Source organism: Siniperca chuatsi, linkage group LG9 (genome assembly GCF_020085105.1).
Source record: "Siniperca chuatsi isolate FFG_IHB_CAS linkage group LG9, ASM2008510v1, whole genome shotgun sequence".
Lineage (NCBI taxonomy): Eukaryota > Metazoa > Chordata > Actinopteri > Centrarchiformes > Sinipercidae > Siniperca > Siniperca chuatsi.
Window position 1 is genome coordinate 594,034 of NC_058050.1, and position 20,000 is coordinate 614,033.

General features: G+C 50.6%; 2 protein-coding genes across 2 annotated transcripts in view; both read right to left on the minus strand.

Moving 5' to 3' along the window:
• thbs3a (thrombospondin 3a) overlaps nt 1-10,265 on the minus strand; it is a 27,639-nt gene extending 17,374 nt beyond the window's left edge. The window contains exons 1-8 of the mRNA XM_044206766.1: nt 9,751-10,265; nt 7,539-7,745; nt 3,687-3,940; nt 2,363-2,465; nt 1,720-1,746; nt 1,537-1,619; nt 1,215-1,266; nt 982-1,130 (exon numbers count right to left, since the gene is read on the minus strand). Coding sequence (XP_044062701.1) covers nt 982-1,130; nt 1,215-1,266; nt 1,537-1,619; nt 1,720-1,746; nt 2,363-2,465; nt 3,687-3,940; nt 7,539-7,745; nt 9,751-9,832 — 957 coding nt within the window. The 5' untranslated portion in view covers nt 9,833-10,265. The remainder of the gene's footprint in view (nt 1-981; nt 1,131-1,214; nt 1,267-1,536; nt 1,620-1,719; nt 1,747-2,362; nt 2,466-3,686; nt 3,941-7,538; nt 7,746-9,750) is intronic.
• Nucleotides 10,266-13,649: 3,384 nt separating this feature from the next.
• The window catches only part of mtx1a (metaxin 1a), a 16,258-nt gene continuing 9,907 nt past the window's right edge, over nt 13,650-20,000 (minus strand). The window contains 6 exon segments of the mRNA XM_044206769.1: nt 13,650-14,070; nt 14,418-14,575; nt 15,171-15,247; nt 17,782-17,942; nt 17,945-17,963; nt 18,050-18,142. Of these exon segments, the coding sequence (XP_044062704.1) occupies nt 13,838-14,070; nt 14,418-14,575; nt 15,171-15,247; nt 17,782-17,942; nt 17,945-17,963; nt 18,050-18,142 (741 nt within the window). The 3' untranslated portion in view covers nt 13,650-13,837.

The following is a 20,000-nucleotide window of genomic DNA, read 5'->3' on the forward strand; positions in this document are numbered from 1 at the left end:
TTGTTGCGGTGTTGTTGTTGCAGTGTTGTTGTTGTAGTGTTGTAGTTGCAGTGTTGTTCCAGTGTTGTTGTTGCAGTGATGTTGTTGTAGTGTTGTTGTTGCAGTGTTGTTGCAGTGTTGTTGTTGCAGTGATGTTGTTGTAGTGTTGTAGTTGCAGTGTTGTAGTTGCAGTGTTGTTGTTGCAGTGTTGTTGTTGTAGTGTTGTTGTTGCAGTGTTGTTGCAGTGTTGTTGTTGCAGTGATGTTGTTGTAGTGTTGTAGTTGCAGTGTTGTAGTTGCAGTGTTGTTGTTGCAGTGATGTTGTTGTAGTGTTGTAGTTGCAGTGTTGTAGTTGCAGTGTTGTAGTTGCAGTGTTGTAGTTGCAGTGTTGTTGTAGTGATGTAGTTGTAGTGTTGTAGTTGCAGTGTTGTTGTTGTAGTGTTGTAGTTGTAGTTGCAGTGATGTTGTTGTAGTGTTGTAGTTGTAGTTGCAGTGGTGTTGTTGTAGTGTTGTAGTTGTAGTGTTGTAGTTGCAGTGTTGTTGTCGTAGTGTTGTAGTTGTAGTTGCAGTGTTGTTGTTGCAGTGTTGTTGTAGTGTTGTAGTTGCAGTGTTGTTGTTGTAGTGTTGTAGTTGTAGTTGCAGTGTTGTAGTTGCAGTGTTGTTGTTGTAGTGTTGTAGTTGTAGTTGCAGTGATGTTGTTGTAGTGTTGTAGTTGTAGTTGCAGTGATGTTGTTGTAGTGTTGTAGTTGTAGTGTTGTAGTTGCAGCGTTGTTGTCGTAGTGTTGTAGTTGTAGTTGCAGTGTTGTTGTTGCAGTGTTGTTGTAGTGTTGTAGTTGCAGTGTTGTAGTTGCAATGTTGTTGTTGTAGTGATGTAGTTGTAGTTGCAGTGTTGTTGTTGTAGTGTTGTAGTTGTAGTTGCAGTGTTGTTGTCGTAGTGTTGTAGTTGTAGTTGCAGTGTTGTTGTAGTGTTGTAGTTGCAGTGTTGTTGTTGAAGTGTTGTTACCTCGTCAATGTCGTGACAGTGTGTCCCGTTGCCGGTGGTTCCAGGTGGACAGGGTCCACAGGTGTATCCAGGATAGTGCAGACTCTCCACACAGGACACGCCCTTATAGCAGGGGTTAGGAGAGCAACGAGAGCGAGGCTCGTGGAAACCTGCAGAGAGAGACCGGCTGGCTTCAATCAGGTCCTCAGACATAAAACTGGTTTAAGAAAAGAAACAGTGAGCTGCTGACTCACCACAAACCTGACACTCCAGGATGGTGTTTCTGATCAGAGACATCTCTTTTACCTGACGAGGACAGGAGACGATCAATAAACGCTTTACTGCTCTCTGTTTGTCCGTCTCACTTGTCTGTCTGTCTATCTGTCTGTCTCACCTGTCTGTCTGTGTCTGTCTGTCTCACCTCTCTACCTGTCTCACCTGTCTGTCTGTGTCTGTCTGTCTCACCTGTCTACCTGTCTGTCTGTCTGTCTGTGTCTGTCTGTCTCACCTGTCTACCTGTCTGTCTGTCTGTCTGTGTCTGTCTGTCTCACCTCTCTACCTGTCTGTCTGTCTCACCTGCTCTCTGATGTCCTGTCGCAGCTCTCCCAGGATCTGGTTGAAGATGATGAGTTGACCAATCAGAGCCTTGGTGTGATCACCTGACAGGAAACCATCAAACCAACAGGATGTCAGTACAGGTGAACTGAGATGAAACTGATCAGCTGTGGATATTGATTAGTTGAAATGAAAAGTACTCACCCAGGATGGAGTTGACCTCCCCACTCACTGAAACATCAAAGAAAGAACTGTCCTCAGTTATCGTCAATATTACACATCATATTATTAATTAAAGTGATCAGCTGGAACATAAAGCAGGATGGGAAGTAAATGGACTGATCCATTTACTAACGTTTGAATAACATTTCTACTTCTACATGATCACCTCAGCTCCTCTTTAATCAGTGCTGGAATGACCTTTGACCTTTGGTGATGCGGTCACATCACATGTGATGGATGGTAGAGATGTTAATTACCTTTGAGCGTTCACGTCATCGAACGACTCAAGACAGTTGTGAGGTTACAAAGAGTTCAAACACAATATAAGAACAGCATGATGAAGTGAGGCGTCCATGTTTGTTTAGAGCTTTCAGAGAAATGTCCAGTTTCTCGTCACGAATGTTGACGCTGTATCTCGTGCTGTAACTACGACAGCTCCCATATGACACGAACACTGCGTTAGTCCTGACCCCCAACACTCAACTCTGTGACACATCACCATAACCTGCCCCTCACCTGGTCAGGGTCTGACATCTGACTCCAGCCACATCAGACCACATCAGTCAGGGCTTCCTGGGTTACAGTGCTGTTAAAGAATTAGCGGCGTCATGTGAGGTGAGCTGACCTGAGTTGTAGGCTGATGAGTCTCCTTGGAACGGACAGTCCGTCAGAGATCCAGCTTTAGCAACACTGCCCCCTAGAGCCAGTCTGAGGGACTCCACTGCGCCCTGACAGAGACAATATAGACAGAAGTCTGTCTCAGTGTGGTAGCTGAGAGAAGACTACACCTGCACAGACAGGTGAACCTGAGGCTGCAGAGTTCATTACAGCAACAATATGAACAAACAACATCCTGATGATCAAATAAAAGCCAGTAAGATTTTGAGTTTGTGTGATGATGCTGATGTTTTTGTGTGTCAGCCTTTATGAATCTGCGAAAAACTGCTGCAGAAATTCAAGTTTGTGAATGTGAAGAAAAGATTTGAAAGACAGACCATCTCCACATTTAAGACTTTCTTCTTTGATAAAGCTTATAGTTAGGGCTGGCTTGGGTGAGTCCTGAACCATCCCTTAGTTATGCTGCTATAGGCCTAGACTGCCGGGAGACTTCCCATGATGCACCTCTTTCTTCTCTCCTCCTCTCCCTCTCCATCTGTGTGCATTTTTATCCCATTACTGCATGTTACTAACTCGACATCTTCTCTCTCCCGTAGTTCTGTGCTTTCTCGTCTCTCTCCTCTCTCCTTCTGTCGCTTTCAGCAGGTATTTCTGCCTCCGGAGCTGCAGAGTCTGGATCTGTGGTTGTGGGCCACCTGCTGCCCCCGTGTTCCTGCAGAGTCTGGATCTGTGGTTGCGGGCCGCCTGCTGCCCCCGTGTTCCTGCAGAGTCTGGATCTGTGGTTGTGGGCCGCCTGCTGCCCCCGTGTTCCTGCAGAATCTGGATCTGTGGTTGTGGGCCACCAGCTGCCCCCGTGTTCCTGCTCGACAACTGCTGCTACAGTTGTTGTTATTGGCTCTGTTACTGCTGACATTATTCTTCCTATAGCTGTCATTCCTATTATTATTAATTTATTAATATTAACACTACAATTACATTTCTACTATTTTAAAAATTCTAGGTGGTCTTTGCATTGTGCCTCCCTCTCCCCCCCTTTCCCAAAACCTCTCTGTCTCTCTCTCTGATGGCCGCCCCCCCTGAGTCTGGTTCTGTCCAATGTTTCTTATAAATAAAATTTAATTGAATTTGTAGTCGTAGAAAAAAAGCCTAAATAATTTATAGAATTTGTGCTTAAAATATATCAACAGTGAGGTTACACAGATTCAAAGCTGAAAACACACTGTAACTTCAGTGTCACACACTGCGTGGGAACTTTGAGCGCTGACGATATCATTTGTACACACTTTTTTTGCTACAGAACTTCTTTACACATTTACAGGTATTACACGCACCTGGAGTCGGGTGTAGGCCTTCTGTCCGTGTCTGATCTCCACCATCTCCGCCTCTCTGGGCAGAGGGACCAGTGGCGGCAGGCCCTGGCTGGAGTCGGCCAATCGGCAGTTGACGTAGAGCTCCATGTGCATGTGGTCACGGTGAAGACCGCCAAGTCTCAGGATGATGGAGTGAGTCCGCCCGTCAGCCAGGTTAGCGTGCTGCAGGTTAACGGTGTGGAGCTTCCCGTCAGCTCTGACATAACGAACCAGGACTGGAGGAGGAGCAAGAGGAGGAGGAGGAGGAGGAGGAGAAAGGTTGATGTCTGGCGTCATGACTCAACTCTGGAACAGGGACACTAGTTTTTGAGATTAACAGATTTAAGATGGATTAGTCAGCCATCGAAGGAGATCAGTGCGACGGTTTGTGAAAATGAAACAAATATAATAGAAAAAGAAAAACGACAGAATAAAAAACCAGGACAGCAGGAAGACAGCAGAGGAAGAGTGAAGGCGGAAGGTGTTTGAGGACAGAGAGACGTGTTTCCTGCTGAACTCGTTCAAAAATAAGGAAATGCGTTTCAGTTTCCAGATGATGGAAAACCAAACTGTCCCGTACTAGTGATGGGTACCGGTAGCGGATCCTGATTGGTCAGAAGTGTAACACTGATAATCTCCTGCAGCTTCATTCATTTATCGTTCTGTATTTTCAGTTTGCCACTTTTCCCAACACGTAGTCGTCCATCGATGATGAAGCGTTCGTCAGCGTTGGGAGACATGTCGCGGCTTCAGGCGCTCTGCGGAGCAGGAAAATACACAACTAGTCCGGAGCACGGAGAGAAAAGGCTCGGACCACAGCTCGATGACGAGCTGCATGTAACGCAACACAAGCTGCAGGATTAGAAATGAAGAGCCAGAGTCCAGAAAAAGCTCCTCTTAAAGCGGGACCAGGACCTGCAGCGCCTCCCAGAGGACAGAGGCTGAAACAGACGGGTCACACTGTGGCTGAGAGCAATGGCGGGCGCCTGGGTTGGCGCCTGGGTTGGCGTCTTGCTGTGCGTAACGGGTGTTTGAAGCGGCAGCTGCTCCACCTCATTAAACAACATTACATGAACTTTAGAAAGCGACAGCACCAGCATCAGTTCAGCAGCGGCTGGCTTTCAAACGCTTCCTTGCATCTGATGCGTTACCTGTTTTCCAACACCTGAGCCTCCACCTGGAGGAGCAGCCCGGCTGTGTAAAAACAGCACCATCACTTATAATATAACACATGTTTAAAGAAGTGGCACGCTGAGCTCTGGTGTTATAAACTTTAGTCCCACTAAGATTATAATATTATTATATCGATAAAAGTACGTAATATAAGTATCAATGAAGCAGTGCTGGGACTGATATACAAATGAAATCCTAACAAAATCCTCTGCGACCGACTACTTCATCAAAGAATAAAAATGACCTCATCTCCGCTGAAGCAGCTGAGATCAAACTGTTTCCAACGTTCAGTAAATCTGATGGAACAAAGTCAAACTGTCGGCCCTTCAAACGTCTCATCGTCCCATCGGGCAGCTGGAGCTTTAATAACAGACTCATTGTGTCAGGATGGCAGGTGAGCACGCACACACACACACACACACACACACACACACACACACACACTAAAACACACACACACACTCAGTTAATGAAACTGGGTCTGATCGTGGTGATCATGCTGTCAGAACAGTGACTCAGTCTGTCATTATCAGGATGAAGAAAGTTTTGAACTGACTGAACTCTGCTGCCGTCAGATAACAGGAGCGTTATTACAGCCCATATTCTCCCTGCTGCTCCTTTAAAGGGCCAGTACGTGCTGATGGTAAGCGCTTTAAAGGGCGCCTCAGATTCCTTCCGACCCCGCTGTTGTTTAGAGCATCGTTCCCGCCTGACAGGAGCCCGGCCGGCTCCTGTGGGCTCCTGTGGGCTCCTGTTATCTGACAGCAGCAGAGTTCAGTCAGTTTAAAACTTTCTTCATCCTGATAATGACCCACAGGAGCCCGCAGGAGGCCCACAGGAGCCCATCGGCCCACAGGAGGCCCACAGGAGCCCATCGGCCCACAGGAGGCCCACAGGAGCCCATCGGCCCACAGGAGGCCCACAGGAGCCCGCAGGAGCCCGCAGGAGCCCATCGGCCCACAGGAGCCCACAGGAGCCCATCGGCCCACAGGAGGCCCACAGGAGCCCGTCGGCCCACAGGAGCCCGTCGGCCCACAGGAGCCCACAGGAGCCCATCGGCCCACAGGAGGCCCACAGGAGCCCACAGGAGCCCATCGGCCCACAGGAGCCCACAGGAGCCCATCGGCCCACAGGAGGCCCACAGGAGCCCGTCGGCCCACAGGAGCCCGTCGGCCCACAGGAGCCCACAGGAGCCCGCAGGAGGCCCACAGGAGCCCGCAGGAGGCCCACAGGAGCCCACAGGAGCCCGTCGGCCCACAGGAGCCCGTCGGCCCACAGGAGCCCACAGGAGCCCGCAGGAGGCCCACAGGAGCCCATCGGCCCACAGGGGCCCACAGGAGCCCATCGGCCCACAGGAGCCCACAGGAGCCCGTCGCCCCACAGGAGCCCATCGGCCCACAGGAGCCCATCGGCCCACAGGAGCCCGTCGGCCCACAGGAGCCCACAGGAGCCCGTCGGCCCACAGGAGCCCGTCGGCCCACAGGAGCCCACAGGAGCCGCGCAGGAGGCCCACAGGAGCCCATCGGCCCACAGGAGCCCACAGGAGCCCGTCGGCCCACAGGAGCCCGTCGGCCCACAGGAGCCCGCAGGAGGCCCACAGGAGCCCACAGGAGCCCATCGGCCCACAGGGGCCCGCAGGAGGCCCACAGGAGCCCACAGGAGCCCGTCGGCCCACAGGAGCCCGCAGGAGGCCCACAGGAGCCCACAGGAGCCCGTCGGCCCACAGGAGCCCATCGGCCCACAGGGGCCCACAGGAGCCCGTCGCCCCACAGGAGCCCACAGGAAACAAGTCAGCAGTTAATTTAGAAGAGAAAATGAAGGCGATCGGTCAGATTATGAGCCAAAGTGTCCGTAAACCTCCATCACAGCTTTCAGAGCCACTGAGCCGTCCGATCGCCCGACTGTCGCGCTCACTCGGTGAGCTCAGTGTTACTCACATGGTCCAACAGACCTCAGCGTCCAGTTTATTAGGAACACCTAGCTGACAGTCCTGTAATAAAGCCTGCTGCATGAAGGCTGGAATGAGTCAGCTGCAGTACTGACGTCACTGCGGCGGACAAAATAACAGAAACACTCAGAGCAGTTCAGCAGCAGCACACTGCTGTTCCCGATAAACCGGACGCCGAGTGCTTATCCACCTAAAAACTTCAGCTGCGTGGGAACTACTTTCTCCTGCTGTGACAACGAACGTTCAGATGCTCAAACCCACAAAACTTTATTTGAAATTCTAGCGGAGATCTCAGAGTTTCCAAAGATACCGAACGTGTCAGGCTGAATTTTGGGGGGGAAATGAGGCAGCAGACATATTTCCACCCATAAAAACACGGAGTCTGTGGTTTGAATATTTCACAGAGTGGAAACATCAGAGAGCTGCAACAACACGATACACGACGTACGTGACACTGAGCGGAGACTATGTGCTGGCGTTACTGTACCTGGGGGGGAGTTTTAAGGGGAAAGCAGGAGGAGGGAGTCGGGAAGGAGAGGAGGAGGTGGGGAGGGGCCTGAGAAGGTAAGAAAGAACAGGATGTTGTACAGACGGAGGAACTGCGTGAGAAACATCGTCACATTCAGGAAGTGCAGGTGCAAACCGACACATTTGGTAAGTTTGAATAAAGTTCTGAGAGTTTGAACAGCGGAGGTTAAAGTGAAATGCACTACCTTTATTGATCTTCCCCATGACGGCGAGCTCCAGGTACTTCCTGTTGTCCTGTTTGCTGTAGAGACCCAGCAGGACGCCGCCCAACTTCGCCGGCAGCCGAAACGTCGACACCACGTAGACGTCGCTGAGCGCGCTCAGACCGGCCGACAGCTTCTCCACCGCCGCGACGCTCTGCTTCGAATCCTGAAGACTCAACACGTCGATCACTGAGGAAGAGGAAGAGGACGATGAAGAGCACGCACGGGAGCAGCTTTAAAACACAGACACGGCGTACAGAGTGCAGATCTCAGGCCCGCCGCCGCCGCCGCATGAATAACACATCTCAGGCTAATCAGTCTCTGAAGGAGGAGGAGGAGGTGAAGAAGGAGGAGGAGGTGAAGGAGGAGGAGGAGGTGGAGGAGGAGGTGGAGGAGGAGATGAAGGAGGAGGAGGAGGTGAAGGAGGAGGTGAAGGAGGAGGAGGAGATGGAGGTGAAGGAGGAGGAGGAGGTGAAGGAGGAGGTGAAGGAGGAGGAGGAGATGAAGGAGGAGGAGGAGATGAAGGAGGTGAAGGAGGTGGAGGTGAAGAAGGAGGAGGAGGAGGTGGAGGTGAAGAAGGAGGAGGAGGAGGTGAAGGAGGAGGAGGTGAAGGAGGAGGAGGAGATGAAGGAGGTGAAGGAGGTGGAGGTGAAGGAGGAGGAGGTGAAGGAGGAGGAGGAGGTGGAGGTGAAGGAGGAGGAGGTGAAGGAGGAGGAGGAGGTGGAGGTGAAGGAGGAGGAGGAGGTGAAGGAGGAGGTGAAGGAGGAGGAGGAGATGAAGGAGGTGAAGGAGGTGGAGGTGAAGGAGGAGGTGAAGGAGGAGGAGGAGATGAAGGAGGTGAAGGAGGAGGAGATGAAGGAGGTGAAGGAGGAGGAGATGAAGGAGGAGGAGATGAAGGAGGTGAAGGAGGAGGAGGAGATGAAGGAGGAGGAAGAGGAGGTGAAGGAGGAGGAGGAGATGAAGGAGGAGGAGATGAAGGAGGTGAAGGAGGAGGAGGTGAAGGAGGAGGAGATGAAGGAGGTGAAGGAGGAGGAGGTGAAGGAGGAGGAGGAGATGGAGGAGGTGAAGGAGGAGGAGGTGAAGGAGGAGGAGATGAAGGAGGTGAAGGAGGAGGAGATGAAGGAGGTGAAGGAGGAGGAGGAGGAGATGAAGGAGGAGGTGGAGAAGGAGGAGGAGGAGGAGGAGAAGGAGATGGAGGAGGAGGAGGTGGTGGTGAACGAGGAGGAGATGAAGGAGGAGGAGGAGGAGGAGGTGAAAGAGGAGGAGATGAAGGAGGAGGAGGAGGTGGTGGTGAAAGAGGAGGAGATGAAGGAGGAGGAGGAGGAGGAGAGTCTCCTCCCCTGCTGACAGTCTGTAACTGCTGTTCTTAGTGCTTATAAATAAAGTTTATTATCAATATTCTGTTGTTGTTATTTCAGTGAAGCCGATCAGCGACTCCAAACGATCATCTTCAGTATCGATAACCGATGAAATGTTGGGTCGTCCTGACCCTGCACCGGGTCAGATCCTCCTCGGCTCATATCGCTCCTTCATCACAGCAGGACCAGAGTCAGGACCAGAACCCAGCAGAGGCCAGAACCCAGCAGAGGCCAGAACCCAGCAGGGGCCAGCTGCAGTGACCAGCTGCAGGGACCAGAACCCCGCAGGGACCAGAACCCTGCAGGGACCAGCTGCAGGGACCAGCTGCAGGGACCAGAACCCTGCAGGGACCAGAACCCAGCAGAGGCCAGAACCCAGCAGAGGCCAGAACCCAGCAGTGACCAGCTGCAGTGACCAGCTGCAGGGACCAGAACCCTGCAGGGACCAGAACCCAGCAGAGGCCAGAACCCAGCAGGGGCCAGCTGCAGGGACCAGAACCCTGCAGGGACCAGAACCCAGCAGGGACCAGAACCCAGCAGGGACCAGCTGCAGTGACCAGCTGCAGGGACCAGAACCCAGCAGGGACCAGAACCCAGCAGGGACCAGCTGCAGGGACCAGCTGCTGGGTCACCTGACAGACCTGTCCAGGTCAGTTCTGACGCTGAAGCAGGTTTCTGAGCAGCTGTGACGGGACAGGTCCAGGACCAGGTGGGACCTGGTTCACTTCTGAGGTTTGACTTTAAATGGCGGCAGATTATTAATAAAAAGTAAACCTCTTCGGTTTCACTTCGATTCATTTTCATGTTTTAATCAGATTTTAGCGAGATGTCGTTACCTTGAACGTCCGGGCCGTCCGGTACTCCCGCCGTGAGTCCGACACAGATGACTGACAGCAGAACCGGGACACTCCAACCCATGTCTGAAACGGCTACCGAGGGAACCGGACCAGGAAGAAGCTACCGGGCCAGCAGAACCGGGTGTAAACACTTTAAAATGAGGCAGAGAGCAGCTGACGGTCAGACACCGGAGCTGCAGCAGCTGCCAGCGGGGGAACCGGAGAAGAACCGACTGAAACTTTAGTCCGAGAAGCGGAAGGAGAGAGCGGACCGAGCAGGAGCGGGACCCGGAGTTCAGAGACTTTCGGTCCGGAGGAGGAAGGAGGAGAACCGGGAGAACAAACTGGATCCACACCGACGAACTCCGGCGCGGGGCGGGGAGGAGAGGCGACGCGGAGCCGGAGAGACAACCGACGGACCGACCGGGGGAGAAAGTAACGGTCGGGCTCACGAGCGCAGCTGCAAACTGCTGCTGCGCGCGCTCAGCTCTGCTCCAAACGGCTCGTGCGCGCAGAGCGGAGACGATTAGCATAAAGCGCGCGAGTGAAGACTGACACGCGATCAAATACTGATTTATTTATTTATTATTTATTTATTTATCATATTAAGTCACTTAACTCCGTTTCCAGTTATTAAAACATTTAAAATTGATATATATATATATATATATATATATATATATATATATATATATTTGGCTTATTTAGTTATAAATGCTGTAATTTAAAGACATCCTCCAGATATTTACATGATTGTATGTCTCAGTTCTGAATAAATAAAATGATAAAACCTTGTAATTCTCAGCTCTTGTGTTAAAACAGTACATCTTGAAAATAATCACTTGTTTCATTAACTTATACCAGAACCCTTTTAAGATTTTGAAAAGGTAAAGTATTGATACTTTTTATTTTTATTTATTCAAAAATGCATTTTATGTTTGCATGGCAGTTATTCTGTATTTGTATTAACTTTTTTAAATCATTAACAACAGCAACTGACACAGTACTAGGCCTGTAACTAACAATCATCTGCTCTATCTATCAATCAATCAATCAATCAAAGCATTTCTTCAGTCCGACCATCGGAGAGATCCAGTTTCTGATGAGATGAAACAGAAAACCAGTAACCCTCCCAGTGGAGACGAAGGAACCAGACTGTTTTAGAAATAACTAATAATTTGAGCAGCAGTAAACAGCTCCATTGTTCAGAGGTCAGAGGTCAGGAGCCGGCTCTGAGTCTCTCCGCTGTCCATTCAGCTTTTGTTCTGGACCTCCTTTCAGTCCCGCAGCGCCCCAACAGAGGGCCCAGAACCAGACTGTGAGCCCCCTCACTGCAGGGTGACAGTGTGTTCTTGTTCTTCCATCTTTGTGAGCACCAGTTTGAGTGTTAGACCTTAGAGGTGAGGACATTTCGTCCGGTCCGCACTTCTTCCAGTCGCCAACCTGCTGGTAACAAGAGAGGAGCGCTTCATTTCAGTTGTGTCTGAACAGGTGAGTTGTGTCTGAACAGGTGAGTTGTGTCTGAGTTGTGTCTGACCAGGTGAGATGTGTGACTGGGTGAGTTGTGTCTGAACAGGTGAGTTGTGTCTGAACAGGTGAGTTGTGTCTGAGTTGTGTCTGACCAGGTGAGTTGTGTCTGAGTTGTGTCTGACCAGGTGAGTTGTGTGACTGGGTGAGTTGTGTCTGATTGGGTGAGTTGTGTCTAACCAGGTGAGTTGTGTGACCAGGTGAGTTGTGTCTGACCAGGTGAGATGTGTCTGACCAGGTGAGATGTGTCTGAACAGGTGAGTTGTGTCTGACCAGGTGAGTTGTGTGACTGGGTGAGTTGTGTCTGACCAGGTGAGATGTGTCTGACCAGGTGAGTTGTGTCTGAACAGGTGAGTTGTGTCTGAACAGGTGAGTTGTGTCTGAGTTGTGTCTGAACAGGTGAGTTGTGTCTGAACAGGTGAGTTGTGTCTGACCAGGTGAGATGTGTGACTGGGTGAGTTGTGTCTGAACAGGTGAGTTGTGTCTGAACAGGTGAGTTGTGTCTGAGTTGTGTCTGAGTTGTGTCTGACCAGGTGAGTTGTGTCTGACCAGGTGAGTTGTGTCTGAGTTGTGTCTGACCAGGTGAGTTGTGTGACTGGGTGAGTTGTGTCTGAGTTGTGTCTGACCAGGTGAGTTGTGTGACTGGGTGAGTTGTGTCTGATTGGGTGAGTTGTGTCTGATTGGGTGAGTTGTGCCTGATTGGGTGAGTTGTGTCTGACCAGGTGAGTTGTGTCTGACCAGGTGAGTTGTGTCTGAGTTGTGTCTGACCAGGTGAGTTGTGTGACTGGGTGAGTTGTGTCTGAGTTGTGTCTGACCAGGTGAGTTGTGTGACTGGGTGAGTTGTGTCTGATTGGGTGAGTTGTGTCTGATTGGGTGAGTTGTGTCTGACCAGGTGAGTTGTGTGACTGGGTGAGTTGTGTCTGATTGGGTGAGTTGTGTCTGATTGGGTGAGTTGTGTCTGACCAGGTGAGTTGTGTCTAACCAGGTGAGATGTGTCTGAACAGGTGAGTTGTGTCTGACCAGGTGAGTTGTGCCTGACCAGGTGAGTTGTGCCTGACAGTTAAATGAATCTTTTTTCCAGTAGACAGAGATTTGTTCAGGTTGGAGGCAGGTGGAGTTCTGCTGGAGGAATTTGGATTTGAGATGTCGAGATCTGAGCAGACGAAGCAGCAGCTTCTGGTTGCCCTCCAGTCCTGCTGCTGCCTGTTAGTTTTCCTGACGGAGACTCGAAGCTCGCTGAGCTGGGTGGTGTCTTGTCTGCTAATCCAGTAAAAATGCAAACTGGGAGTGTTTTTGGGGAACAGGCCCAAACCGGCGTTTGTAAAATCCACAGAGATGAAATCAGCGGAACAAAGAGCCGAGGACCTGAAGTGACTTTAAGGTTTCTGTGGTTCTCTCTGCAGGCCTCCTCTCACACTGTGGGACTGTTTGTTTCTGAGTCTGGAGCGTTGCCATGGAAACCTGCGTTTAACAGCAGGTGAGGGGAGGGAGGAAACTCCACCTCCACCCTCCGACAGCAGCACACTTCTTCTCCCTCCTCCGCTGGAGCGTGAAAACCTGCAGCATTAAGCCGACGTGTCCAGAATAAAAAAAAAAAAAAAAAGAGCGAAAACCGTCAGACTGAACTTCCTGTCGCTTGTTTCCGAGTTTCCCCCCCTCGCAGCCGTCAGATCCAGATTGTGTTCGGTTCACAGCGAGAAAGAATTCAGCTCCACAAACTGCTTCCAGATCAGCTCATTAAAGCCAGAGCAGGAGGGGGGCATTACAGCAGCAGCTAACACACACACACACACACCAACAGGAGCCGGGGCAGGATTCCTGAGTGATGGCGTCATGTGCAGCTGTACGGCCCCGGGGTCCAGACCCGCCAGGACGGGTGGAGGCTGGGGCGGGGGGGCGGGGGCTGAAGCAAAGAGTTTCCATCCAACTCAACATGTGGATGTTGTTGTTTCGTAGTTCCAGTTCATGTAAGACTCACGACGTCGGGCTGGATTAGCTCCCAGATGCTGCGTCGGGTGTCTTGCACTACACGAGATAAAACCAGTCCCTGAACGCGCCGCGCTCGTGTCAGTTCCCGTGGCTACCAGGGCGGCGTATCGTCGATTACAGATGAATTTCATCTCTTTGATGTTTGAAAAGATGGAGGGAACTGTAAACAGCGGCTGGTTAAATACAAATCGTGCCTCGCTGTTATGTCATCCGTCGTTACTGCCGCGTGATGATTCTGCTGAAGGCCGAAGCAGCTCAGAAACTCTTTAACTCTCTTTAACAAGAAACTAAATTAAAGATAATCAAAGTGTATTTATTTTAAAGGAGAAAGAACAGTATGTTTAAAAAGGAACAAAGTTAAACAAAACTCCACATAAAGAATATCCAGAGAATTATCTTTTAATTCATTTCTGTACATAAACCAGCACCAACACCCACTTCCTGTCCACCGAACGGCGCCTGGATGTGTCTTTGGTGACAGAGCGAGAAACAACTAATTCTTTTCTGATCCTGAACATTTTCTCTTCCGTCCATAAAGTCCCATGATGCCGCCGCTTGGACCTGCGTCTCCTCAGTCGTCTCCCTCCTCCTCCTCCTCGTGGGATCTGATGGTCTGCAGGTCCGGCGGCGCCTCCAGCGCCTCCAGCTGGGCGTGCTGGATGGACACCATGCCGGTCAGGAGGGCGTAGCTCAGCATGGCGCCCAGAGCCACCAGAGCCGACAGGAGCTGCTTCCTCCGCTTGTTGGGGACGTGATCGAAGTCTCCGCCCTCAGGCTGAGAGGACGCCTTCTGACCGGAGCTCTCTAAAAGACACAACACGGAGGACGTCAGCAGCGCTTCTAAAGAAAGAGATGAGACCATTTTACCCCGAACAAACAAGATTCATTCGAGCTGCTAATGGAATTTATTTAACTAAACCGACACCGAACTGTATCTCTGACCTGTTGTTTCCTACGTGAGCTCAATAATCTCATTTTCTCTCCTCAAACTGTTCAGCAGCAGAGATTTACATGACGTCACACGACCCCGACGAGATAAACGACCAGAGGTTTTACAGTCAACGTCGGGCTCTCAGCGGGTCGCTTGTTTCTGGTCTACAGTAAACCTCATGTCCCCGATCCACCAGCTCCAGTCGGGCTTGTGGACTCACCTCTGCCGTCTCTGGGGAAGTAGAGCAGCAGGATGTTGGTGCAGAAGTTGGTCAGGTTGTCGAGGGATTTCAGATGCTGCTGCAGTTTCCCGTTGGGCAGTTTGGACTTCAGGATGGGCGCCAAGTGACCAAACGCGTAGGCGTCCAGAGACGAAGGCCTGGCGAAAGTCACACAGCGGATTCATTTTCTAATTCAAGTCAACAATAACTAGAACACAGACACGCTGATAGTCTTACATTGTGTTTGCAGAAGCTCCACGTCATATACTTACATATTCCAAGATAAGCACACATTTATATATTTCTATAGACGACAATCTCAACGATAGCTGGCAGAGTTTTAACCCGACCTGAGTCTGAACTACTTATTGAGCCTGAACCAGAACCAGAACCTCGTTAGCTGCATGGACAAAGTCTGTTTTCAGTCTGGATGATTTGTTTGTTCGTTAGATATCTGAGAAATATAAAGACCAACTGGACTTTCAACGTTTCATCCAAAAGGCTTCTTCAGGTCTGACTGATGGATTTCGGGAAACTCTAACCTCTGTACACATGTGGGTCCTTAGCTCACCTGGCAGTCATGCGACAGTCTTTACAGTTACATGAGTGACATCTTCCAGAACCTGCAGAGGTCCAGATGTAGCACCTCTACATGTCAGGAGCTGGATGACTCAGAAACTTAGCGGCTTTCATCTGGTGTTATTTCCACAGATTACAGAGCTTCGCTAAGAGTACGAGTCTGGATCAACTTACGAGTCCCCAAAGAAGAACTTGTGTGAGCCGAGGCGTTGGGACAGCAGGTTCATACACTCCGCAGCGTCCCGGTACAACTGAAACACACAACACAGTTTATGGCTGAAAGTGCAAAGTCTTCAGTGATTAGAACAGGCCACAGCATGAAAAGCTTCGTCCACTGGGGAGCCCGGACGTCCAGGAGCGCATTCACCTGAGCGTTTAAAGTTCATTCTCAAACTCAGGAACACAAGCGAACTGAGGGGAACTGAAGCGAACTGAGGGGAACTGAAGCGAAGTGAAGCAAACTAACGGGAACTGAAGCGAACTGACGGGAACTGAAGCGAACTGAGGGGAAGTGAAGCGAACTGAAGCGAACTGAGGGGAACTGAAGCAAACTGACGGGAACTGAAGCGAACTGACGGGAACTGAAGCGAACTGAGGGGAACTGAAGCGAAGTGAAGCAAACTAACGGGCACTGAAGCGAACTGACGGGAACTGAAGCGAACTGAGGGGAAGTGAAGCGAACTGAAGCGAACTGAGGGGAACTGATGGGAACACAAGCGAACTGAGGGGAACTGAAGCGAACTGAGGGGAACTGAAGCGAAGTGAAGCAAACTAACGGGAACTGAAGCGAACTGACGGGAACTGAAGCAAACTGACGGGAACTGAAGCGAACTGAGGGGAACTGAAGCGAAGTGAAGCAAACTAACGGGAACTGAAGCGAACTGAGGGGAACTGAAGCGAACTGACGGGAACTGAAGCGAACTGAGGGGAACTGAAGCGAAGTGAAGCGAACTGAGGGGAACTGAAGCAAACTGACGCAAACTGACGCAAACTGAAGCGAAGTGAAGCAAACTGAACCGAACTGACGCAAACTGAAGCGAACTGACGGGAACTGACGGGAACTGAAGCGAACTGACGGGAACTGAAGCGAACTGGCGGGAACTGACGTTGACCCAGCTGGCTCAGTTGTCAAACTTCAGTCACATATAATAACATAATGATAATATTATTACTACTACTACTACTACTACTACTACTAATAATAATAATAATAATAATAATAATAATAATAATAATACTAATAAGTGGTCATACAATGTTCCAGGTTGAAAGCTCCAGAAAAAGAAAGTAAATGGCCTCTGAGTTAAGATTATTTTGTAGAGTTTGTGTTGATCTTCTGGGAAAATCCCAGAAACCCTCACGTCTCATCCTGAAGGAGCTGAACAGGAGCTCTCCACTTCATTTACGGCTCTCTGTTTCACTCACTCAGGTGACACAGAGACGCTGCTGGTTTCACCAATCTCACGCTGTCCACCTGGACTCATCCTGCCGGTCCGGGATCCAGTCGGCAAGCCCACCTGTCTTACCTTCAGGCCGGCGGTCCCAACTGGGTGGCTGGAGGACGGGCCGAGAATGGAAATCTACTTCCAATTACTTTACTGTTCAGTTTTAATACAGTTTCAACAACAACTAAAAAAAAAAAACTTTCTTCTAAACTAAATTTTCATATCACATCATAAAACGTATCAAAACAAAAGAATCAACAAATAAACCACCGTATTAAAAGCCCTGTAAAATACGCAGCTGAGACTGTTGATGGCTCGCCGGTTGTCATAGTAACGCAACCCGCTTTCCAGCATGCAGCGTTTCAAGGCGCGCGGCAGTCGGACATAACGAAGAAGATTTGTACAGAAACTACTCACAGCTCTTCGTGGAGGGGGGCCAACACGATATTTACAACACGTGAAAATCCTGCTGTTAGATTTGGAAATACCTCGTCAGAGACTAAAGGCTGGTCCGGTGGAGGATTCCTCCTGATGGTGGCACACAAAGAAAAGGTCAGAGGGTCACCAAAACCTTCAGATCCATCCTCAGGGGACCAGGAATACCCACAGAAACCTGACATCATCCAGCGATGTCATCATCTTGCTCTTTTCCAGCGCAGCTGGTTTCTGCTTGTGGACGAGCAGCTGCAGTTTCTCTGCACTTATTGAAGCTAACAGCTGTAATTATGTTTTTATGATTCTCACTGAGCTCAAAGTGTCTAAAACCAAGTCGGCACACACGGAAACATTTTAGAAAATACATAAATGTCAACTTTACTTTCTCTTCGTTCCTGTAAAGTCGACCTTCTGAAGCGTTTTTGATGCTGACAGGAACAAATTGTTCTTTAACGACGTTCCCCTGAACGCTGTCTGACCTCTGACCTCTTTCCAAAGTGGATGGATCATTTCATAACAGCAGTTTTCCAACAGAAGAACCCACTGAAGAAAGTTTTCCTTTCCCTGTAAACTTGTTCCAACCACTTCAAGGACCAGCCAGAACACATGGAAACCATATTTCTGTACAAACTGGAAAAATGTTGAGCTGCCGCGTGTTCTGATGTTTCTGCAGCCGACGGACGCAGGAAGGGAAAGTCAGATTCGTTTCCGTACGGAAAACTCAGACGAACACAACGGGCGCGTGCTTCTTAGACACGATGGTTCAGGTTTTGTGTACAAGACAGTTGTCGTTCCACACTGTAGATATATTTCCGTTTCAGCATTTTAATTTTGCTTAAGTCGCCGCAGATCACATAAACATAAACAACATAACTCAGAGGTGGCATTTCCTGCCGTGTCCTCACCTCCTTCTCCAGCTCCTCTCCGGCCTCCAGGCTCTCGTTTCCTCGCCGCAGGCGCAGTTTTTCCAGCTGCCTGCTTTGCATTCGTCCGGGCAGGAAGAAGTTCAGAGGGAACGGCATGTGCTCTGCGTACCAGCGGCGAGTCACGTCCACGTAGTTCTTGGCTCGATCCAGAACGCGTAGATCTGCAGACAGACCGTTTTTCTTTAATGTGTTCATGTTTCATGGCGCAACGCAAGTTCAATGAGAACGACGTCTCTCTCTCCCTCACCAGCGCAGGCTTGAGCTTCTCCTCCATCAGAGAGACGAAGGCCAGGCTGTCAGCTCCCTCCTTGGCCGACAGATCATAGTCTGCATTGTATTTCTGTAAAACACAAATCAGATTATCCACTCAAACGCCTCCCGAAGCACAAACACACCAAAGAAACTGGAGAACAAACCGGAGCTGCTGCTGCAGTCAGTGGGAAACCCCGGACGCTGCGGCAGGTGTTCAATACTCCTATGAAGGTCAGACGGTCACGAGCTCGTGTTCAAGCTCAGCCTCAGAGTTAGCGTCAGCACGAGCTTCTGTATTTATGTAAAACAAAATGACTTTAAAACGATATTATACGTGCGTCTGCTGAGGAACAGATGCTTATGAAACGACTCAGCCCGACGCCGTGCACATTTAGCCTCATCGTTATTAAAGTCTGTCCTGAAGGCGGCGCTGGAGAGAAAGGTCACAGGGTTCATCCTCTGGAGAGCAGGAATAAAATCAGGACCTTCGTTTCTGGGATTTTGGTCGAGAAAAGGTCAAGGTCATAAGGATCCATATGGATCCTTATGGATCCTTATGGATCCTTATGGATCCTCCTCTGGGGAGCAGGAACATCCACTTTAAGGTTTCACTGGATACAAGGTAAAATGAGGTAGCAGGAGAACAGCTGGAGGAGGAGGAGGAAAACAGTTGGAGGAGGAGGAGGAGGAGGAGAACAGTTGGAGGAGGAGGAGGAGGAGGAGGACAGTTGGAGGAGGAGGAGGAGGAGGAGGAAAACAGTTGGAGGAGGAGGAGGAAAACAGTTGGAGGAGGAGAACAGTTGGAGGAGGAGAACAGTTGGAGGAGGAGAACAGTTGGAGGAGGAGGAAAACAGTTGGAGGAGGAGGAGGAGGAGGAAAACAGTTGGAGGAGGAGGAGGAAAACAGTTGGAGGAGGAGAACAGTTGGAGGAGGAGAACAGTTGGAGGAGGAGAACAGTTGGAGGAGGAGGAAAACAGTTGGAGGAGGAGGAAAACAGTTGGAGGAGGAGGAGGAGGAGAACAGTTGGAGGAGGAGGAGGAGAACAGTTGGAGGAGGAGGAGGAGAACAGCTGGAGGAGGAGGAGGAGGAGGAGAACAGCTGGAGGAGGAGGAGGAGGAGAACAGTTGGAGGAGGAGGAGAACAGCTGGAGGAGGAGGAGAACAGCTGGAGGAGGAGGAGAACAGTTGGAGGAGGAGAACAGTTGGAGGAGGAGGACAGCTGGAGGAGGAGGAGGAAAACAGTTGGAGGAGCAGGAGGAGGAGGAGGACAGTTGGAGGAGGAGAACAGTTGGAGGAGGAGAACAGTTGGAGGAGGAGGAGGAGGAAAACAGTTGGAGGAGGAGGAAAACAGTTGGAGGAGGAGGAGGAGGAGAACAGTTGGAGGAGGAGGAGGAGAACAGTTGGAGGAGGAGGAGGAGAACAGTTGGAGGAGGAGGAGGAGAACAGCTGGAGGAGGAGGAGGAGGAGGAGAACAGCTGGAGGAGGAGGAGGAGGAGAACAGTTGGAGGAGGAGGAGAACAGCTGGAGGAGGAGGAGAACAGCTGGAGGAGGAGGAGAACAGTTGGAGGAGGAGAACAGTTGGAGGAGGAGAACAGTTGGAGGAGGAGGACAGCTGGAGGAGGAGGACAGCTGGAGGAGGAGGAGAACAGCTGGAGGAGGAGGAGAACAGCTGGAGGAGGAGGACAGCTGGAGGAGGAGGAGGAGGAGGAGAACAGCTGGAGGAGGAGGACAGCTGGAGGAGAACAGCTGGAGGAGAACAGCTGGAGGAGGAGGACAGCTGGAGGAGGAGGAGGAGGAGGAGGACAGCTGGAGGAGGAGGACAGCTGGAGGAGGAGGAGGAGGAGGAGAACAGTTGGAGGAGGAGGAGGAGGAGGGAGGACAGCTGGAGGAGGAGGAGGAGGAGGAGGAGAACAGCTGGAGGAGGAGGACAGCTGGAGGAGGAGGAGG